The sequence below is a fragment of the Oncorhynchus nerka genome, linkage group LG25 (assembly GCF_034236695.1).
Source record: "Oncorhynchus nerka isolate Pitt River linkage group LG25, Oner_Uvic_2.0, whole genome shotgun sequence".
In the NCBI taxonomy this organism is placed as follows: domain Eukaryota; kingdom Metazoa; phylum Chordata; class Actinopteri; order Salmoniformes; family Salmonidae; genus Oncorhynchus; species Oncorhynchus nerka.
The window spans coordinates 27,193,269-27,214,291 of NC_088420.1; the positions used below are offsets into that span (position 1 = coordinate 27,193,269).

General features: G+C 42.9%; 1 protein-coding gene across 3 annotated transcripts in view; it reads left to right on the forward strand.

Moving 5' to 3' along the window:
• LOC115109296 (fatty acid 2-hydroxylase-like) overlaps positions 1–21,023 on the forward strand; it is a 52,920-nt gene that overhangs the window by 5,164 nt on the left and 26,733 nt on the right. For all 3 annotated transcript variants that reach the window (XM_029634051.2, XM_065009707.1, XM_029634052.2), the window contains exon 2: positions 20,394–20,471. In XM_029634051.2, the coding sequence (XP_029489911.1) occupies positions 20,394–20,471 (78 nt within the window). The remainder of the gene's footprint in view (positions 1–20,393; positions 20,472–21,023) is intronic.

Consider the following 21,023-nt stretch of genomic DNA (forward strand, 5'->3'; position numbering starts at 1 on the left):
TCCCGTTTACCACAGTTAAACACTGTGTCACTGTCTTGATCCCGTTTACCACAGTTAAACACTGTGTCACTGTCTTGATCCCGTTTACCACAGTTAAACACTGTCACTGTCTTGATCCCGTTTACCACAGTTAAACACTGTCACTGTCTTGATCCCGTTTACCACAGTTAAACACTGTCACTGTCTTGATCCCGTTTACCACAGTTAAACACTGTGTCACTGTCTTGAACCCGTTTACCACAGTTAAACACTGTGTCACTGTCTTGAACCTGTGAACTAAAGTTGAATTGAGATTGGCCCTTGAAATGCTCAAAGGAGGGTCAGGGAAATAAATGATAAAACAATATACTTTTTAGTTATTTTCATTAAACAAACACACAGTGATTTGAGACATACAGTGATGATAAAAATTTTAAAAAATAACTGCATGGGTTTTTTAACCACAGTTAAACACTTGGAACTGTTCCCTTGTGCTCGTCATTAGTTATGCCTTAGTATGTCATTTCAACCATGTTCATCTCACTGTGAAAGTCTGATTTTCTCACTTCAATTCAAACCATCGGATTTAGTTTCAATTGACAGGCTTCTGTTTCACATGTTAACTTTCACTTGTGAAAATCTGATATTCAGTTTCAAATGTAAAAAAACATTCACATTTTAGGGGGGGGAGCCGCCTTCCTCAAACCTATTGTATCAGTGATTAAGAGACTAACATCTTATGCTGAGCTAAAAGCACATAGAACATATAAAATCATCTTTCTATGCCTACTTCCTGATATTAGTGTTATTTAGGTCTACAAAGGCCCAGCATTGTCCTGGTCATTTATGATGTTCATGTGTGCTAAACTGTATATGCAGACTGGTCACAGACTAGACGTAACATAGTAAACTTAAACCCGGGAAACTGAAATGTAGTATGATAAATTATGTTTGGTATTGTTACTTAAAGAAAAAATGAAAGGAGGGTGGTTGGTTGGTGTGGATGGGTAGACTCATAACATGAACGTCTAGCAACCGAAAGGTTGTGTGTTTGAATCTCATCATGGACAACTTCAGAATTTTTTGTAATTAGCAACTTGGCAACAACTTATTACTTTTTTGCTGCTTTGCAATTACTTTGCATATTAGCAAATCCTTCCGTTAACCCTTTAACCGTAACCCCAAGCCTAGCTAATGTTAGAAACAGAGCCACTTAGCTAACCTTGATTGTAATCTGTAACATATCATACAAATTGTAATTAGTAACATACAAATGTAATGATTGACATCCACAAATGAATACATACCATACAAAATGTAAGATATACTAAATGGAGTGTCTCGGATTTACGTACAGAATAATACGAAATGCTGAGACCATGTTGGTATACGTGGAGATACCCTTACACCTGTCTTTCCCAATCTGTGAGCTTTGAATTTTCTACCTGCTAAATATGAATCTGTATACTGAAGAGTCTTCCCAGTTTCCCCCGCAAGAGATTTTTTGTGGTTGCCTGCTGCTCAGACTGAATCTAGCTCAACTCACTGGTCACCATGTCCATATCGTGTTTGAAATCTATAAGGGCTTTTCTGGGATATTGTGGGAAAATAATGGCAGTGTCTTGTCTAACTGTGCATGTAGTAACATGATACCAAGTCCCAAACGTCTCCAGCTACAGCTTCTCTCTCTGCTTGTAGTACCATCCCTATCCACCCAGCTGAAAGACACATCATTTGTGTGTTTGTGAATGAGAGTTTTCTTGCCAGTCAGGTTTGACTGGTTTTATTAGTGAGAGGAGCTGAGTTATCCTGCTATCCTAACTTAAAACCTCTGTGTGTTTGAGGAGAGGGAGAAGGCTCACACCACCATACCCTGTTACTGTTTCTCTCCACAATGTCTTCCACAAGGAAAAGTCACAATTTTATAAAGACATCTTACTCCCCTAAATGGAATCATTGTTATATGGCAGACAAATTCCTAAAATTTGAAACACCCTGCCTGGGACTGTTTGTACACTTTAATAAACAGCTGAGGTGACATTTGTGCAAGGTGACTGTTGTCACTTGAATGCATGTGCCGTAAGTTACTTTAATTGTGTAATTAAGTCAACCTTAATTACTTCATTACCCACTTGCTGCAATTAGCAATTTGCAGCCGAGATGTGACAAGGTGATAGTTTCATACCCAATAGGCAAAGGGTTGAGAAAGCGAGAGAGTCTGCTCATACACATTTCAACAGCGTCATTTCAACTGATGTGAATGAGACTTATCTGACAATGAGGTCAGTGGCGGTTGGTGCCATTTTACAACCTAGCCTAGAAATGCAAGTTTATAACGTCGGTGCACAGGTTGAGACAAATTGGAGTAATCAAGGTGACAGACAGTGAGGCATTCAATACCGCCTTGTAAACTCTTGCTTGCATCTAGCTGATCTGGGGTGTGATCATTAGTCCAAACAGTTGAAAAATGTTCTGTTTTGCAACTTAAACTAGAGTTCAGGTTGGTCCGTTTCATTACGATTTTCATTTTGCAACAGAATCGGCTGAATGAACACACCCCTGATCACCTTCACACACAGTTGACTTTCATAGCAGGCACATGCAGCATAGTCACTTTGCTCGTTGTCTAGTTCCTTCTGACATCAACACACTCTCCTCCTCTCACCTTTTCCCTTTACTTGTGGACTTCAGTGCACTACACAACAGCTGTTTGTGAACAGGTGGAAAAAAAACTCCAAGCCAAATGTTCATAGAGCACCGCTACACAACCTACATCATTGTCATCATATTAGCTAACGTCATAGTCAACATAGCTACTAGAACTAATGTAAACTCACTCACTTTTGTACATCGCCTTGGTCCGTACAACTGACCTTATTTTAGCGCCCCAAAATGAAATACTTCCAGATCAACTGTATTGTCAATACCATTGTAAAGCACAATTTCTCCCCTTTCCAACAGAATCAATTAGATGACCTAAACACTGCCCGTTTCTGCATAATTCAACAAGGCAATGAGCTCTTTTTAAAAATGGCGGGCGGGGAAGCGAAACTAGTGCGTGATAGTGAGAAGGAGAGATGTTGTGTGGGGAAAATAGCTTTTTTTTCACTCGAGCTGTCCAACTTATCACCTTATTGCCTCTAAAATGTAAATAAAACACTATAAAGAGTTGAAGGTTTGTGTCGAATTTGAATCGGATTTTGAGGGCGGTACTAAAGTGATCTTCAGAAGTAAACAGCGGCTTTGAGAATGATGATCGCATGCAATGATGACGCAAAAAATGACTAGGTTTCCCCCCTTACCCCCGTCACTGTCCATTTATTGTTTTTAAAGGATGAGAGAAGTGCTACACCTGGTGGAGAGCGATTGTAAGACAAATAGTTTCTTTATGCGTGCTGTACGTTACGGCATGACACTTCACGATGTAATGGAGGGTCAGTTTAAAAAAACTTTTCTCCAATACTATAGAGCCATTACCATGTCGATCAACGCTTGAATAGAAATGTAGTTCATACCCCAGATTTTGAAGTCAACACAGTCGCTACAGTCCCATTAGTTTTCTTTGCAGCGTTGTTTGAATGTTGCGGTTGCGCACATTTGTACGGAATGGGGTGAGTTTACGTTCACGTGTTAGTAAACCCACAAACCAATCCATGTGTACAATCACGCAGTACAGTGTATAGCAGTTACACCGGCGGGCCCTGGTGGCAATAAATTAATACAACCGAAAGCTTACCTTGAGTTGGAAGAGTTGCGGTGTTGGATAGCCAGTTAGCTAACATAAATAGCATCCTCTCTGTTTGAGTCAGGTTGTTGTTTAGGCTAAAATAGTTGCATTAGCTAGCTAAGTAAGTGAAATGTAAACTAAGAAGAAAAAAATTAAATGAAAACATATATTAAAGAAATTAATTAAACTGTTCTTTCTTTCTCTTTGAGTCAACTAATGACCACAGTTTAAGCTCTCCAGTGCCAGTTAGCTGTAGCTTATGCTTTCAGTACTAGATTCATTCTCTGATCCTTTTGATTGCATGGACAACATGTCAATTCTTGCTGCAAGAGCTCAGATAGGTTGGACGACATTTCCGGAAGTCATCATAATTACTGTGTAAGTTTATTGAAGGGGTTGAGAACCATGAGCCTCTAAGTTTTGTATTGAAGTCAATGTACCCAGAGGAGGTCGGAAACTAACTTTCCTCTGGCTACACCATGGTGCTACCCTAGAGAGTGCTGTAGACCTTCATTGCAAAACAGTATGTTTTAATCAGTAATTTGGTGACGTGAATATACACTGCTCAAAAAAATAAAGGGAACACTAAAATAACACATCCTAGATCTGAATGAATGAAATATTCTTATTAAATACTTTTTTCTTTACATAGTTGAATGTGCTGACAACAAAATCACACCAAAATTATCAATGGAAATCAAATTTATCAACCCATGGATGTCTGGATTTGGAGTCACACTCAAAAATAAAGTGGAAAACCACACTACAGGCTGATCCAACTTTGATGTAATGTCCTTAAAACAAATCAAAACGAGTCTCAGTAGTGTGTGTGGCCTCCACGTGCCTGTATGACCTCCCTACAACACCTGGGAATGCTCCTGATGAGGTGGCGGATGGTCTCCTGAGGGATCTCCTCCCAGACCTGGACTAAAGCATCTGCCAAATCCTGGACAGTCTGTGGTGCAATGTGGCGTTGGTGGATGGAGCGAGACATGATGTCTCAGATGTGCTCAATTGGATTCAGATCTGGGGAACGGGCGGGCCAGTCCATAGCATCAATGCCTTCCTCTTGCAGGAACTGCTGACACACTCCAGCCACATGAGGTCTAGCATTGTCTTGCATTAGGAGGAACCCAGGGCCAACCGCACCAGCATATGGTCTCACAAGGGGTCTGAGGATCTCATCTCGGTACCTAATGGCAGTCAGGCTACCTCTGGCGAGCACATGGAGGGCTGTGCCACCCCACACCATGACTGACCCACCGCCAAACCGGTCATGCTGGAGGATGTTGCAGGCAGCAGAACGTTCTCCACGGCGTCTCCAGACTTTGTCACGTCTGTCACATGTGCTCAGTGTGAACCTGCTTTCATCTGTGAAGAGCACAGTGCACCAGTGGGGATTTTGCCAATCTTGGTGTTCTCTGGCAAATGCCAAACATCCTGCACGGTGTTGGGCTGTAAGCACAACCCCCACCTGTGGACGTCGGGCCCTCATACCACTCCCATAGAGTCTGTTTCTGACCGTTTGAGCAGACGCATGCACATTTGAGGGCTCTGGCAGTACTTCTCCTGCTCCTCCTTGCACAAAGGCGGAGATGGCGGTCCTGCTGCTGGGTTGTTGCCCTCCTACAGCCTCCTCCACGTCTCCTGATGTACTGGCCTGTCTCCTGGTAGCGCCTCCATGCTCTGGACACTACGCTGACAGACACAGCAAACCTTCTTGCCACAGGTCGCATTGATGTGCCATCCTGGATGAGCTGCACTACCTGAGCCACTTGTGTGGGTTGTAGACTCCGTCTCATGCTACCACTAGAGTGAAAGCACCGCCAGCATTCAAAAGTGACCAAAACATCAGCCAGGAAGCATAGGAACTGAGAAGTGGTCTTTGGTCACTACCTGCAGAACCACTCCTTTATTGGGGGTGTCTTGCTAATTGCCTATAATTTCCACCTGTTGTCTATTCCATTTGCACAGCATGAAATTTATTGTCAATCAGTGTTGCTTCCTAAGTGGACAGTTTGATTTCACAGAAGTGTGATTGACTTGGAGTTACATTGTGTTGTTTAAGTGTTCCCTTTATTTTTTTTGAGCAGTGTATTTAGCATAGTTTCATCTAAAAATTACAACTTTATCTTTCATTATTAAAACAATTCTTGAAATTTCTTGAGTAGGATGGACCACCTCTAAGGAGCCTCCACTGAATGAGATGTATGTTTTAGTTAACACTCAATTAAGGGTGTGTGTGTGTGTGTGTGTGTGTGTGTGTGTGTGGCTTATTGCTCTCAACTATGTAGCCGTCTGACTGTTTACCCTGGCACATATATAATAGTGATGGTTAACAATTAACCAAGATGAGGCACATGACCCCCAGACGACAACCATTGATGTCGTCTGGGGGACACCTTTTTTTAATGTGATATAATGATATGCTTAATAGAGGCTTTGACTGGGTCCTCATTGCTCCTCAGATATGCTTAGATGTGACTAATATCTTGAGGTAGATGTTTATGATATTTTTCAAGTACACATGTATTTGAGTAATACTGAATGTGTCTTGTCTCCTCTTGTTAACAAACTGCTCAGCTCAAGGACTCCAATAGTGTGAGTGTAAACTTTGAACCTGTATCCATTGGAAATGACTAAACAGCCCAACCCAGCAACTGTTTGCAAACACTTGAATAATCTGCTCGATACTGTTCAAAGAAACTCCCTGCTTTCTCTTATTGCTCCTTTATACAACAAGCTATCCATCCATAATCTTTCACAACAGCCTGGATTTAGCATAACTATTAGTCTGTTGGTGTGATAGTTGAGATTGTGTCCGGATTAGGGTTGCAAAGGGTCTGAAACTTTCTGGTAAATTTCCAGAATTTTTCAGGACATTTTCCATGGAAAGTTAAGCCCCGGTCTTTGGGGAATTTTGCTTAAATTCATTGAAATTAGCTTATAACATTGAGGCTTATTTGTGGGATACACAAGGCAATTCTAGGTCTTGTGACATATTTTGGTTAAACTATCCCCAATTCAATGGAATTGCAAACCTCTGCATGCACAGTGCATTCTTCCATCACATGTACAGCTGATTTTCAAGATCTTGCAGACTGAGATGCTATTGAGCCCACACTACTTCACTCTCTGAGCCAAGGACTACATGCTTTCTGGTAAGTTTTAATTACAATACTGGGTGGGGTGAATATATTTTATGACATACACCATTTTCTGGTTAAATAGTAGCCTACAGCAAAGTGTGTTTTTAAATCAATTCTAACTTGTTAACAATTTCTGCTAGTTAGTTTTTTGATACCATGTGGGTTTTAGCTTACTTGAGCCAGCTAACTGAGGAGTGTTAATTCACCTATTTCCATACATGTTTCATTTTAAAACATTCTTACGAAGGAGTTGTTTTAATCTAACTGCTTAAATATTTATCTGTACATGGAATTGTTTTTACTAATTTTCTAATCTTTACAGGAAAATCCTCCTGGAATCAGAAGTTTTTTTGACAATGGAGGAATGTAGTCAGAGAAATACTGATGAATGTCTTGCTAGAGCTGTGTATGCAACTGGTTCACCTCTGATGCTCACAGGCAATGTGTATTGGAAGAGATTTCTGAATGTTCTTCGCCCAGCATACACCCCAGCAACCATGCATGCTTTATCTACTCATTTTCTGAATGCAGAGTTCAACAGAATTCAAGTGAAGGTCAAGCAAATCATAGAGAAAGCAGACTGTATTGCAATCATCTCTGATTGGTGGTCTAATGTTTGTGGGCAAGGAATAATTAACTACATAATCTCCGCCCCTCAACCAGTATTCTACAAGAGCAGGGACAACAAACACACCAGTCTCTACATTGCAGATGAGCTGAAGACAGTCATCAATTACCTTGGACCACAGAAGGTATTTGCACTGGTGACAGACAATGCTGCGAACATGAAGGCTGCTTGGTCTAAAGTGGGGGAGTCCTACCCTCACAGTACACCCATTGGCTCTGCAGCTCATGCATCGAATCTGCTCCTCAAGGACATCATGGCACTGAAAACAATGGATACACTCTACAAGAGAGCCAAGGAAATTGTTAGGTATGTGAAGGGTCATGAAGTTATAGCAGCAACCTACCTCACCTACCTCACAAAAATAAGAGCACCACATTGAAGCTGCCCTGCAACATCCATTGGGGTGGTGTTGTCATCAGGTTTGACAGTCTCCTGGAGGGGAAGGAGTCTCCAAGAAATGGCCATAGCAGTCTGCAGATATGGACAGCTCCATCAAGAAGATCCTCCTGGATGATGTATTTTGGGAGGGAGTGGTAAACAGCCTGAAATCAAAAGCAGTAGCCATTGCATGGATTAAGGGAGGAAATGTCATCCTGTCTGATGTTCACTTCACTGTTGCAACAAGCAGAGGATACTGCAGTTCTGAAATGCATCAAATAGCGTGAAGACTTCTGCCTGAAGCTCATACACTCCACAGCTTTCATGTTGGACCCCAAGTATGCTGGCAAGAGCATCCTGTCTGGTGCAGAGATCAACAAGGCCTATGGTGTCATAACTACCATTTCTCGCCACCTTGGCCTGGATGAGGGCATGGTTCTTGGCAGTCTGGCGAAGTAGACTTCCAAGCAAGGGCTTTGGATGGAGATGTAATATGGCAGTCGTGCCAACATATCTCATCAGCCACCTGGTGGAAGGGACTTTGTGGATCTTAGGCTCTTTCCCCTGTTGCCTTCATCATCCTCCAAATCCCATCAACATCAGCCGCCTCAGGGCGCCACTGGTCCTTGTTTGGGAACACACACACCAAAGCATGCAATAGGCTGACCAATACAAGGGTTGAAAGATTGGTAGCCATCCGGGAAAATGTCAGTCTTTATGAACCTGACAAGGAGCCATCTTCAACAAGGTTGGAAAATGACAGTGAAGATGAGGCCTCAGTCTGATTTTCAAGAGGTGGACATTGAGGAGGTCCAAGGAGAAGACATGGAAGCCTGAGAGGAAGACAACCAAAGCTATAGTTTCTAGACTATCATTTTACAGATGAATGTTGAAAATGTTTTGGGGAGATACGATGAATCATTGGGGATCATTCAATATTCCCTTTCTTTTGTTGTTCAGGGAAATCATCCCATGTGAAGAATCAACTCAATTAAAGTTCAATTCGTAACTAAATTGTCTTTTTATTTAATCATTTGAAATGATGTCTACTTATAAGGTAAAAGGTTTATGTTTCTGTCTCCATATGATATGGTAAATATATACAATGTAAAAAAACATCGACATTTAAATGGTATTAATATGAATTTGCATATATTCCTGTTAATTCCCACGGAAAGTTTCCACCTCTGAATATTCCCCAAAATGTGCAACCCTAGTCCTGATCACTGTTTTTTTTGCCAGTTACTCATCCCACTCATTATCAGAACTGCTCTCTGGATATGAGAGGCACTAGCCTGTTATGTGGTGGGTTAGCTACAGTTTAAGTCGGAAGTTTACATACACCTTAGCCAAATACATTTAAACTCAGTTTTTCACAATTCCTGACATTTAATCCTACAGGAAAAATTCCCTGTTTTAGGTCAGTTAGGATCACCACTTTATTTTAAGAATGTGAAATGTCAGAATAATAGCTGAGAGAATGATTTATTTCAGCTTTAATTTCTTTATAACTTTCCCAGTGGGTCAGAAGTTTACAAACACTCAATGAGTATTTGGTAGCATTGCCTTTAAATTGTTTAACTTGGGTCAAACGTTTCAGGTAGCCTTCCACAAGCTTCCCACAATAAGTTGGGTGAATTTTGGCCCATTCCTCTTGACAGAGCTGGTGTAACTGAGTCAGGTTTGTAGGCCTCCTTGCTCGCACACACTTTTTCAGTTCTGCCCACAAATTGTCTATAGGTTTGAGGTCAGGGCTTTGTGATGGCCACTCCAGTACCTTAAGTTTGTTGTCCTTATTAAGCCATTTTGCCACAACTTTGGAAGTATGCTTTGGGTCATTGTCCATTTGGAAGACCCATTTGCGACCAAGCTTTAACTGATGTCTTGAGATGCTGCTTCAGTATATCCACATAATTTTCCTCCCTTATGAAGCCATCTAGTTTGTCAAGTGCACCAGTCCCTCCTGCAGCAAAGCACCCCACAACATGATGCTGTCACCCCCGTGCTTCACAGTTGGGATGGTGTTCTTCGGCTTGCAAGCATCCCCCTTTCTCCTCCAAACATAACGATGGTCATTATGGCCAAACAGTTCTATTTTTGTTTCATCAGACCAGAGGACATTTCTCCAAAAAGTACGATCTTTGTCCCCATGTGCAGTTGCAGACTGTTTTGACCTGAAAATGTTGTCTGTCCCTGCTGGCTTGTCATTTAATTGCATGGCTTTTAAAATGATATCACCCAGTTATCTCACTGTGGTACTCATGTATCACTCCCCTTAAACAGTCTCTTTTACTACAGAGTTTTCTGAGCTGATCAACTCTCTTTGTCCTACCCTCTTCAATGTTGTTATCCCAGGTCAGGTATTCTCAAACTGGGGTATGCGTACCCCCAAGGGTACGTGCAATGCCGTTGGGGGTACGCCAAGTACAAATGTGATTCACATTTAAAATTTAAATAATTTTTTTAATTAAACTTTTTTTCTTCACATTTTCAAACAGTCCATTTATATTTTCCAACGGGACTGTCCATTTGGGTCAGGTTTTTTTCTCGCCTGAGTAACCTCATTTCACTGCCAAAAATAAAATGAAACCATCTAGTGTTCAGTGAAATAACACAGTGTCAAATACAGGTAGCCTAGTCAAATAATTAACATTCAATTACGTTAACCGTTACTCTCTTGTGGGAATTCCACTAACGGTCCGCATGTAGCAAAGCTGCTGCTCATGTTGGTATCTGTACTGATGGCGCAAAAGCCATGACAGGGAGACATAGTGGAGTGGTAACGCTCATGCAAACAGTTTCTTTTGATGTCACTTAGGTACACTGCAGCATCCACTGAGAGGCTCTTGCTGCCAAGGGAAGGCCTGACAGCTTGAAAGACGTTTTGGACACTACAGTGAAAATGGTTAACTTTGATAAAGCAAGGTCCCTAAACTCTTGTGTATTTTCTGCACTATGCAATGTAATGGGCAGCGACCATGTAACACTTTTACAACATTACATTTACATTTAAGTCATTTAGCAGACGCTCTTATCCAGAGCGACTTACAAATTGGTGCGTTCACCTTAAGACATCCAGTGGAACAGCCACTTTACAATAGTGCATCTAAATCTTTTAAGGGGGGTGAGAAGGATACTTTATCCTATCCTAGGTATTCCTGAAAGAGGTGGGGTTTCAGGTGTCTCCGGAAGGTGGTGATTGACTCCGCTGTCCTGGCGTCGTGAGGGAGTTTGTTCCACCATTGGGGGGCCAGAGCAGCGAACAGTTTTGACTGGGCTGCGCGGGAACTGTACTTCCTCAGTGGTAGGGAGGCGAGCAGGCCAGAGGTGGATGAACGCAGTGCCCTTGTTTGGGTGTAGGGCCTGATCAAAGCCTGGAGGTACTGAGGTGCCGTTCCCCTCACAGCTCCGTAGGCAAGCACCATGGTCTTGTAGCGGATGCGAGCTTCAACTGGAAGCCAGTGGAGAGAGCGGAGGAGCGGGGTGACGTGAGAGAACTTGGGAAGGTTGAACACCAGACGGGCTGCGGCGTTCTGGATGAGTTGTAGGGGTTTAATGGCACAGGCAGGGAGCCCAGCCAACAGCGAGTTGCAGTAATCCAGACGGGAGATGACAAGTGCCTGGATTAGGACCTGCGCCGCTTCCTGTGTGAGGCAGGGTCGTACTCTGCGGATGTTGTAGAGCATGAACCTACAGGAACGGGCCACCGCCTTGATGTTAGTTGAGAACGACAGGGTGTTGTCCAGGATCACGCCAAGGTTCTTAGCGCTCTGGGAGGAGGACACAATGGAGTTGTCAACCGTGATGGCGAGATCATGGAACGGGCAGTCCTTCCCCGGGAGGAAGAGCAGCTCCGTCTTGCCGAGGTTCAGCTTGAGGTGGTGATCCGTCATCCACACTGATATGTCTGCCAGACATGCAGAGATGCGATTCGCCACCTGGTCATCAGAAGGGGGAAAGGAGAAGATTAATTGTGTGTCGTCTGCATAGCAATGATAGGAGAGACCATGTGAGGTTATGACAGAGCCAAGTGACTTGGTGTATAGCGAGAATAGGAGAGGGCCTAGAACAGAGCCCTGGGGACGCCAGTGGTGAGAGCGCGTGGTGAGGAGACAGATTCTCGCCACGTCACCTGGTAGGAGCGACCTGTCAGGTAGGACGCAATCCAAGCGTGGGCGCGCCGGAGATGCCCAACTCGGAGAGGGTGGAGAGGAGGATCTGATGGTTCACAGTATCGAAGGCAGCCGATAGGTCTAGAAGGATGAGAGCAGAGGAGAGAGAGTTAGCTTTAGCAGTGCGGAGCGCCTCCGTGATACAGAGGAGAGCAGTCTCAGTTGAATGACTAGTCTTGAAACCTGACTGATTTGGATCAAGAAGGTCATTCTGAGAGAGATAGCGGGAGAGCTGGCCAAGGACGGCACGTTCAAGAGTTTTGGAGAGAAAAGAAAGAAGGGATACTGGTCTGTAGTTGTTGACATCGGAGGGATCGAGTGTAGGTTTTTTTCAGAAGGGGTGCAACTCTCGCTCTCTTGAAGACGGAAGGGACGTAGCCAGCGGTCAGGGATGAGTTGATGAGCGGGTGAGGTAAGGGAGAAGGTCTCCGGAAATGGTCTGGAGAAGAGAGGAGGGATAGGATCAAGCGGGCAGGTTGTTGGGCGGCCGGCCGTCACAAGACGCGAGATTTCATCTGGAGAGAGAGGGAGAAAGAGGTCAGAGCACAGGGTAGGGCAGTGTGAGCAGAACCAGCGGTGTCGTTTGACTTAGCAAACGAGGATCGGATGTCGTCGATCTTCTTTTCAAAATGGTTGACGAAGTCATCTGCAGAGAGGGGAGGAGGGGGAGGAGGATTCAGGAGGGAGGAGAAGGTGGCAAAAGCTTTCCTAGGGTTAGAGGCAGATGCTTGGAATTTAGAGTGGTAGAAAGTGGCTTTAGCAGCAGAGACAGAAGAGGAAAATGTAGAGAGGAGGGAGTGAAAGGATGCCAGGTCCGCAGGGAGGCGAGTTTTCCTCCATTTCCGCTCGGCTGCCCGGAGCCCTGTTCTGTGAGCTCGCAATGAGTCGTCGAGCCACGGAGCGGGAGGGGAGGACCGAGCCGGCCTGGAGGATAGGGGACATAGAGAGTCAAAGGATGCAGAAAGGGAGGAGAGGAGGGTTGAGGAGGCAGAATCAGGAGATAGGTTGGAGAAGGTTTGAGCAGAGGGAAGAGATGATAGGATGGAAGAGGAGAGAGTAGCGGGGGAGAGAGAGCGAAGGTTGGGACGGCGCGATACCATCCGAGTAGGGGCAGTGTGGGAAGTGTTGGATGAGAGGGAAAAGGATACAAGGTAGTGGTCGGAGACTTGGAGGGGAGTTGCAATGAGGTTAGTGGAAGAACAGCATCTAGTAAAGATGAGGTCGAGTGTATTGCCTGCCTTGTGAGTAGGGGGGGAAGGTGAGAGGGTGAGGTCAAAAGAGGAGAGGAGTGGAAAGAAGGAGGCAGAGAGGGATGAGTCAAAGGTAGACGTGGGGAGGTTAAAGTCGCCCAGAACTGTGAGAGGTGAGCCGTTTCCTTTTACTGACCATAATTTTCACTTGTCTGACCGCTTGCATGATGACGAGTTTCTCACACGACTGGCATATATATGGGTGATGTTTGTTCTTCCTGAATGATCAGAATCTAGGATTACAGGGACTCTCCGCAACTCTCCGCAACTATATTCAATGTGCGGGATAAAATTGAGGCTATGATAAGAAGTTGTAGCTCTTCTCTGTCTGCATTAACAAGGACAACACACAGGTCTTTACATCATTGTACGATTTTTTTGTGTGCAAATGAACTCAAGCTTACGGACAATGTCAAATGTGATATAGCGAAGCACCTGAGTGAGTTGGGAGAGCAATTACACAGGTACTTTCCCGAAACGGATGGCACAAACTGGATTCTTTATCCCTTTCATGCCCTGCCTCCAGTCCACTTACAGATATCTGAACAAGAGAGCCTCATCAAAATTGCAACAAGCGGTTCTGTGAAAATTGAATCAGAAGCCACTGCCAGATTTCTGGATTGGGCTGCGCTCAGAGTATCCTGCCTTGGAAAATCACGCTGTTAAGAAACTGATGCCCTTTGCAAAGATGTACCTATGTGAGAGTGGATTCTCGGCCCTCACTAGCATGAAACTAAATATAGGCACAGACTGTGTAGAAAAAGACTGAGACTCTCACCAATACAACCCAACATTGTAGAGTTATGTGCATCCTTTCAAGCACACCTTTCTTGTTAACTTGTGGTGAGTTATTCACAATGTTTGATGAACGAATAAGGTTTTATATGTAAGATGGTTAAATAAAGAGCAAGATTATTGATTAATATATTATTTGTGCCCTGGTCCTATAAGAGCTCTTTGTCACTTCCCACGAGCTGGGTTGTGACAACTCACATACATTCATTAAATCTAAGAATGAATCGTATAGTGTGTGTGTGTGGCAGGCTTACAATGATGGCAAAAAACAACATTATGAGAGTGCGCTAACCTTTGGTGCTAGAGGGGGTATGCAGCTGGAGGTTGAATGTTTTGAAGGGGTACAGGACTATGAAAAGTTTGGGATCCACTGTCCTAGGTGATTTCAACATTCACATTGATTCATCAAACTGTTCCTCTGCTACGGACTTCCTGAACATGCTTGACTGTCTCAATCTGGTACAGCATGTCAACATCTCCACACACAATCATGAGCAAACACTAGACCTCATCACTGGAGAAGTCCCGGCCTCATACCTGGATGTACATGAGATGGGTGTACCTGGCCATGAAAATGTCTGAGTACCCCTGCAATTCAGCTCCGTACCAAGCACACTATTAAATTCAGAAACATTCATTCCCTTGACACATCCTAATTTGGGGACAGGTTGAAACACATGAAACATTCATGGACATATAGCTTGCTGTTGCTAGCGAATTTGTCTTGGCATATAAATATTGGGTTGTTATTTTAACTGAAATGCAAATGTACTTTTTTTTCTGGATCTTTGTAGAATGTTGAGTCACACGCAATAGTATGTTCTCTACTTCGACATTTAATCCACTGATAAAAGGGGAAATGAATAGTTTCTAGTAACCACACCTCCTTCAGTAGTATTCCTTATCTTCTTCTGTGGACTTTATATTTCAGTTGGAAACAACCGAGTGTGGACCTAGTGGCAACTACACTTCAGTCACACTTCGGTGCTAACCAGCTTTGAGGCTCTATGTTAGGTCCTATCCTCTTCCTGCTCTACATGCTTCCGCTTGGCCAGATTGTCAGACTACACAGTGTCCAATTCCAGTGCTAAGCAGACTACAGGTGTACATTAAAACAAAGCCTGACACAATATCTGCTCTGTCAACATTGTCTGGAAGAGGTCAAATCTTGGATGCAGAACAACTTCCCACAAATCAATAGCAGCAAGACCCCCCAGCAGATCACCAACTCCTGCAGCATCCGCCCTGTCATAGATGGCCACGTCATCCCCTTCATTTGAAGGTGAAATTTGACCCTGCGGTCTCCTTTTACTTGCCACATTGATTTGCCACATTGATCACGTCTGAAAAACGTTCTTCAGGTGAAAGAATAACATCTCCCGCCTAAGTCTCTCTCTCACCACATCGGTGCAAAGCTAATCCATGCATTAATTTTCTCCAGAATTGATTATGAGAATGCAGTACTTGGGGGGGCCTGCCTGAAAATTCAATTCATAAACTACATCCAAAACAGTGCCGCAAGGATTCTGACACAAACAAAAAAGTCTGCCCATATCACCCCATCCTTGCTGATCTCCATTGCCTACCTGTTCTTAAATAAAATTGACTATAGAATGTATTATTATTAGAGGGTAAGTGAAACCATCTCGTAACACACTCATAACTTGAGCTACTGTATGTCATTTACCTTCAGAAATGAGCATGGGTTTCTTATTGGCATATTCACCTGACATTTTACAAGAATGAATGAAGAATTCAAAAGTAATTGTTGAATAGTAAATGATGGCATGTTCAGTTGTTGCATATTGTCATGACGTTGGCCTGGGGGTAGGTTTATGACAGTCATAAATACCTTTTCCCCCTTCTTCCTCTCTACCCTACTGATGTGACATTTGAAAATCCCTTGGTTAACATAGAGATTCCCCCCATCAGAAGGTGGGGGGAAATGAACTATATTCTTGTAATCCGACCAATTGAATTTATGCGGTGGTATTTAATGAATATGATGTCAGTTCGGTTGTCATCTGAGACATTCTCATCGATGATAGGATGACATAAACTCTACAGTGGAAAGTCTGCACATCGTAGTTATCGGAATTGTTATCGGAATTGTTGTTCAATTTAAATGTTTGAATATAAAATTATTGGTGAAGAGATTAAATGTAATTTTAGCTTCCACATGAGAGATTTGGGTTTTCATAAGGTTAGGGCTCTGCTCAATCAGTAGCCAGCCCCTGTGAAGAGACCTGGGTTATAAAACTTTTCAAACACACCCTTCTCGCTCCACTATATAAAGCCTTGACGAAAATGTAACCTCCGGTTTCAAGTACGTGAGGTCTGCAACCTCTGCGTTAAAAGGACTAACATGTCAACTACAGAACTAAGCCAACCTTAGCGTGAGCTTTGGTTGCGAATGGTATGAACTTTGAACTCTTATTCACTACACAAGTGATCCATCCTAGCCATTGAGATGGCAACAGCAGCTGCAAACGTGGGCTAGGAAAGAACAGACAGTGTATCCCGTCTACCACACAACGACGTTACTAGAACGTATATAATTTACCACCAGAGACATTCTTCAAAGGACTTGGTTGGGCAACACGGCCTTCCATCTACCACCAACCTACCGAAGCGCAGCTCAGAGTAAATATTTATTCCATTTTCCTTTTCCCAAATGGGCAGTAATTTAGAATGCATAAGATACCGTATTTACAATAGAGACATCGCTTCTCCCTTTGTTCCTCAGTCTTCCCGCTCTTTCACTCAAACCAATCGCCCTTTTCTTTGTGTAACCAGCTGTCATATCTGTTCCACCCGCCAGGGACGTTTTCCTTTAGGACGTAATTTGTAATCAAGGTATGATTCATTCTGTGTATATGTAATTCTGTGTGATCAGTTAGGTATTTAGTAAATAAATAATTAAACACAATTTTGTATTGCTGATTCAACTTGTTAGCCAGGGTTTGTGAAGATAACCAAGAATGTACAACTTTCAGATGAGACTGAAATAAGGTGACGATTAATATTGACTGCTATTGATGTAAAATATTACTAGGTCTTTAAGAGTTTATTCGGAAGACACGACAATATACTGTACTTTGTTGCTTTGTTTTAAATAGTCAACACTTTTAAACGCATGCCATTGTGTAACAAGCTGAGGCATGCCTCACTGCCTGGTCGTATTAATTGTACAAACTCCTCATGTCATATATCACCAAGCTTGACAGCCTGGCTATCTAAGGATCTAGTTATCCCTCACCTCTCTGTAATTTTCACCCACTTAGTTTTTAGGACAACCTAGAATATACAGTGCCTTGCGAAAGTATTCGGCCCCCTTGAACTTTGCAACCTTTTGCCACATTTCAGGCTTCAAACATAAAGATATAAAACTGTATTTTTTTGTGAAGAATCAACAACAAGTGGGACACAATCATGAAGTGGAACGACATTTATTGGATATTTCAGACTTTTTTAACAAATCAAAAACTGAAAAATTGGGCGTGCAAAATTATTCAGCCCCCTTAAGTTAATACTTTGTAGCGCCACCTTTTGCTGCGATTACAGCTGTAAGTCGCTTGGGGTATGTCTCTATCAGTTTTGCACATCGAGATACTGACATTTTTCCCATTCCTCCTTGCAAAACAGCTCGAGCTCAGTGAGGTTTGATGGAGAGCATTTGTGAACAGCAGTTTTCAGTTCTTTCCACAGATTCTCGATTGGATTCAGGTCTGGACTTTGACTTGGCCATTCTAACACCTGGATATGTTTATTTTTGAACCACTCCATTGTAGATTTTGCTTTATGTTTTGGATCATTGTCTTGTTGGAAGACAAATCTCTGTCCCAGTCTCAGGTCTTTTGCAGACTCCATCAGGTTTTCTTCCAGAATGGTCCTGTATTTGGCTCCATCCATCTTCCCATCAATTTTATCTTCCCTGTCCCTGCTGAAGAAAAGCAGGCCCAAACCATGATGCTGCCACCACCATGTTTGACAGTGGGGATGGTGTGTTCAGGGTGATGAGCTGTGTTGCTTTTACGCCAAACATAACGTTTTGCATTGCCAAAAAGTTCAATTTTGGTTTCATCTGACCAGAGCACCTTCTTCCACATGTTTGGTGTGTCTCCCAGGTGGCTTGTGGCAAACTTTAAACGACACTTTTTATGGAAATCTTTAAGAAATGGCTTTCTTCTTGCCACTCTTCCATAAAGGCCAGATTTGTGCAATATACGACTGATTGTTGTCCTATGGACAGAGTCTCCCACCTCAGCTGTAGATCTCTGCAGTTCATCCAGAGTGATCATGGGCCTCTTGGCTGCATCTCTGATCAGTCTTCTCCTTGTCTGAGCTGAAAGTTTAGAGGGACGGCCAGGTCTTGGTAGATTTGCAATATTATCGCTTGCACAGTGCTCCTTGGGATGTTTAAAGCTTGGGAAATCTTTTTGTATCCAAATCCGGCTTTAAACTTCTTCACAACAGTATCTCGGACCTGCCTGGTGTGTTCCTTGTTCTTCATGATGCTCTCTGCGCTTTTAACGGACCTCTGAGACTATCACAGTGCAGGTGCATTTATACGGAGACTTGATTACACACAGGTGGATTGTATTTATCATCATTAGTCATTTAGGTCAACATTGGATCATTCAGAGATCCTCACTGAACTTCTGGAGAGAGTTTTCTGCACTGAAAGTAAAGGGGCTGAATAATTTTGCACGCCCAATTTTTCAGTTTTTGATTTGTTGAAAAAGTTTGAAATATCCAATAAATGTCGTTCCACTTCATGATTGTGTCCCACTTGTTGTTGATTCTTCACAAAAAAATACAGTTTTATATCTTTATGTTTGAAGCCTGAAATGTGGCAAAAGGTCGCAAAGTTCAAGGGGGCCGAATACTTTCGCAAGGCACTGTAGATGATCAGCTAATAGTACTCCACTTTGAGGAGATTCCCTGGTCCTGAGTACCAACCCACACATTCATGTAATGTGCCCTTAAACATAAAAGTATGGACATTGAAACCAGTAGATAATGATAGCTCTGACGTCATCTACATATTCCTATGGAAAATGCTGCATGAAGCCGGAGTATTTGAATTTGAAGTGTGTCATATCGCTGAATGGGGCTGATTTAGAGCCCCGCAGTGGAGGCGTTATAATACCGAGTGGTCAAACAGGGAAATGGTTCCAAATGTTTTTCCACCATTAATTTTTCCCATAGTGGATTTTACAAGCACTTAAAATAAGGTCTGTGTTTGGTATAGGCTTACTCTGGTGTGAAGTATTGATAACCGTGTAAATCTAGGTGACTTTTATCAATATATCCGCCTCTATTTACTCTCCATATTCGAAAATGTTAATTAGCGTGAAAGTAGACATTCAAAACTAGAAATGACTGCAAGCCCCTGCACATAATCTCTAGTTGATACAGTAGTACCTTTGCTAACAGGTATTGTGTCAATTTTAAACATGCACAAGACTGTTCACAGAATTGTCCTTTTAAAAAAATGTGTTACTAATTACTACATTTAGCTAACATTAGATAGTTAATCCAGAGATTCTACCTTTGCCTGGATTCGGCAGTCTCTTCCAGATCCTCTTGGCATTTGTAGTTCTTTATGACAGCCACATTAGCAGCTAATTTGCATGTACTTTTGGGGGGTAAATACAGTTGGCTGTATTGATAAAAGTCACTTTGTTCAAGAGAGATTTACACGGTTATCAAAATGTTATGCCAGGGTTGTTTCCAAAATAACATAAATAATAAAACCTTAACTGACATGGCTCCCGAGTGGCACATCGGTCTAAGGCACTGCATCTCAGTGCAAGAGGTGTCACTACAGTCCTTGGTTCGAATCCAGGCTGTATCACATCTGGAGCGGCGCACAATTGGCCCAGCGTCGTCCGGGTTTGGCCGGGGTAGGCCGACATTGTAAATAAGTATTTGTTCTTAACTGACTTGCCTGGTTAAATTAAAAATAAATAAATGGGCTTGTTGATCTGGACACTTCTGACAAGTTATAAATGGCTCTTGAAGGCATGCAATGACTAACATGACAAGAGGAACTAATGGTGCACTTTTGAAATTGCACTTTGTGCATTCTATTATTACTTTGAAGAGTGAATAATAATAATCTGAAGTACAGCCATGAGGATGTGCAGAAACAAATAACCTGCCATGATTAGCCACAGACAAATCTTAACCACATAATATCCCCATGGTAACATTATATTGTGAATAGGTTGCCTTCATGGATATCCTGACCATGTTTTCAATTTGATTTGTAGCTCACAATCCCTTTCATTGTCTCTTGTTGTTCCACAGACGGCGAGGGAGAGGAAGAAGACAGTGGATGAGGAGACTTCACCCATTAGCAAATGCAGTCAAGTCAACCTGGACACGGTGAGAGAAAAACACAACCAGAGAAGGAGAGTGGGAGAGAATCAGAAAGAAAACCGGAAGAAAAAAGACCAAGATCAGGCTAAGGGACATCATCTAGATCTTCCCAACCACTGCATCAGACCAGCCAGCCAGCCTGGTGATCTAATCAGGGGATGTTCTGGGGTTTAACTACAAGTCAAAGTAGAGCTCAGATGCCAGAGCCGTATTGTATTTGAGACTGTCATTGGCCCAACATTGTGGCACTGCGTCTCCTACAGAGCAGAGCTGTCTTTGCTGCAGGTAGGCAGGGTTTTCTACCTGTGTCTGGTCCAAGGCCCTGGAGTTCAGCGCTCCTCTGACTGAGGCCTGTGAGCTACAGTACACTCCTGCATTGACACACAGAGGGAGAAGATCGAGAGGTGACCACTTTTACGGTCATTCACCCAGCTTTGCTAAAAACTGTGTGGTCACCAATTTTCACAGCTACTCATTGGAGACTGTGTGGGAGTGGTTTCGTGGGCATTTCTGGCAGTCTATAGTAGATTGACTATGTGGCAGGTTTATCAGTGTTCA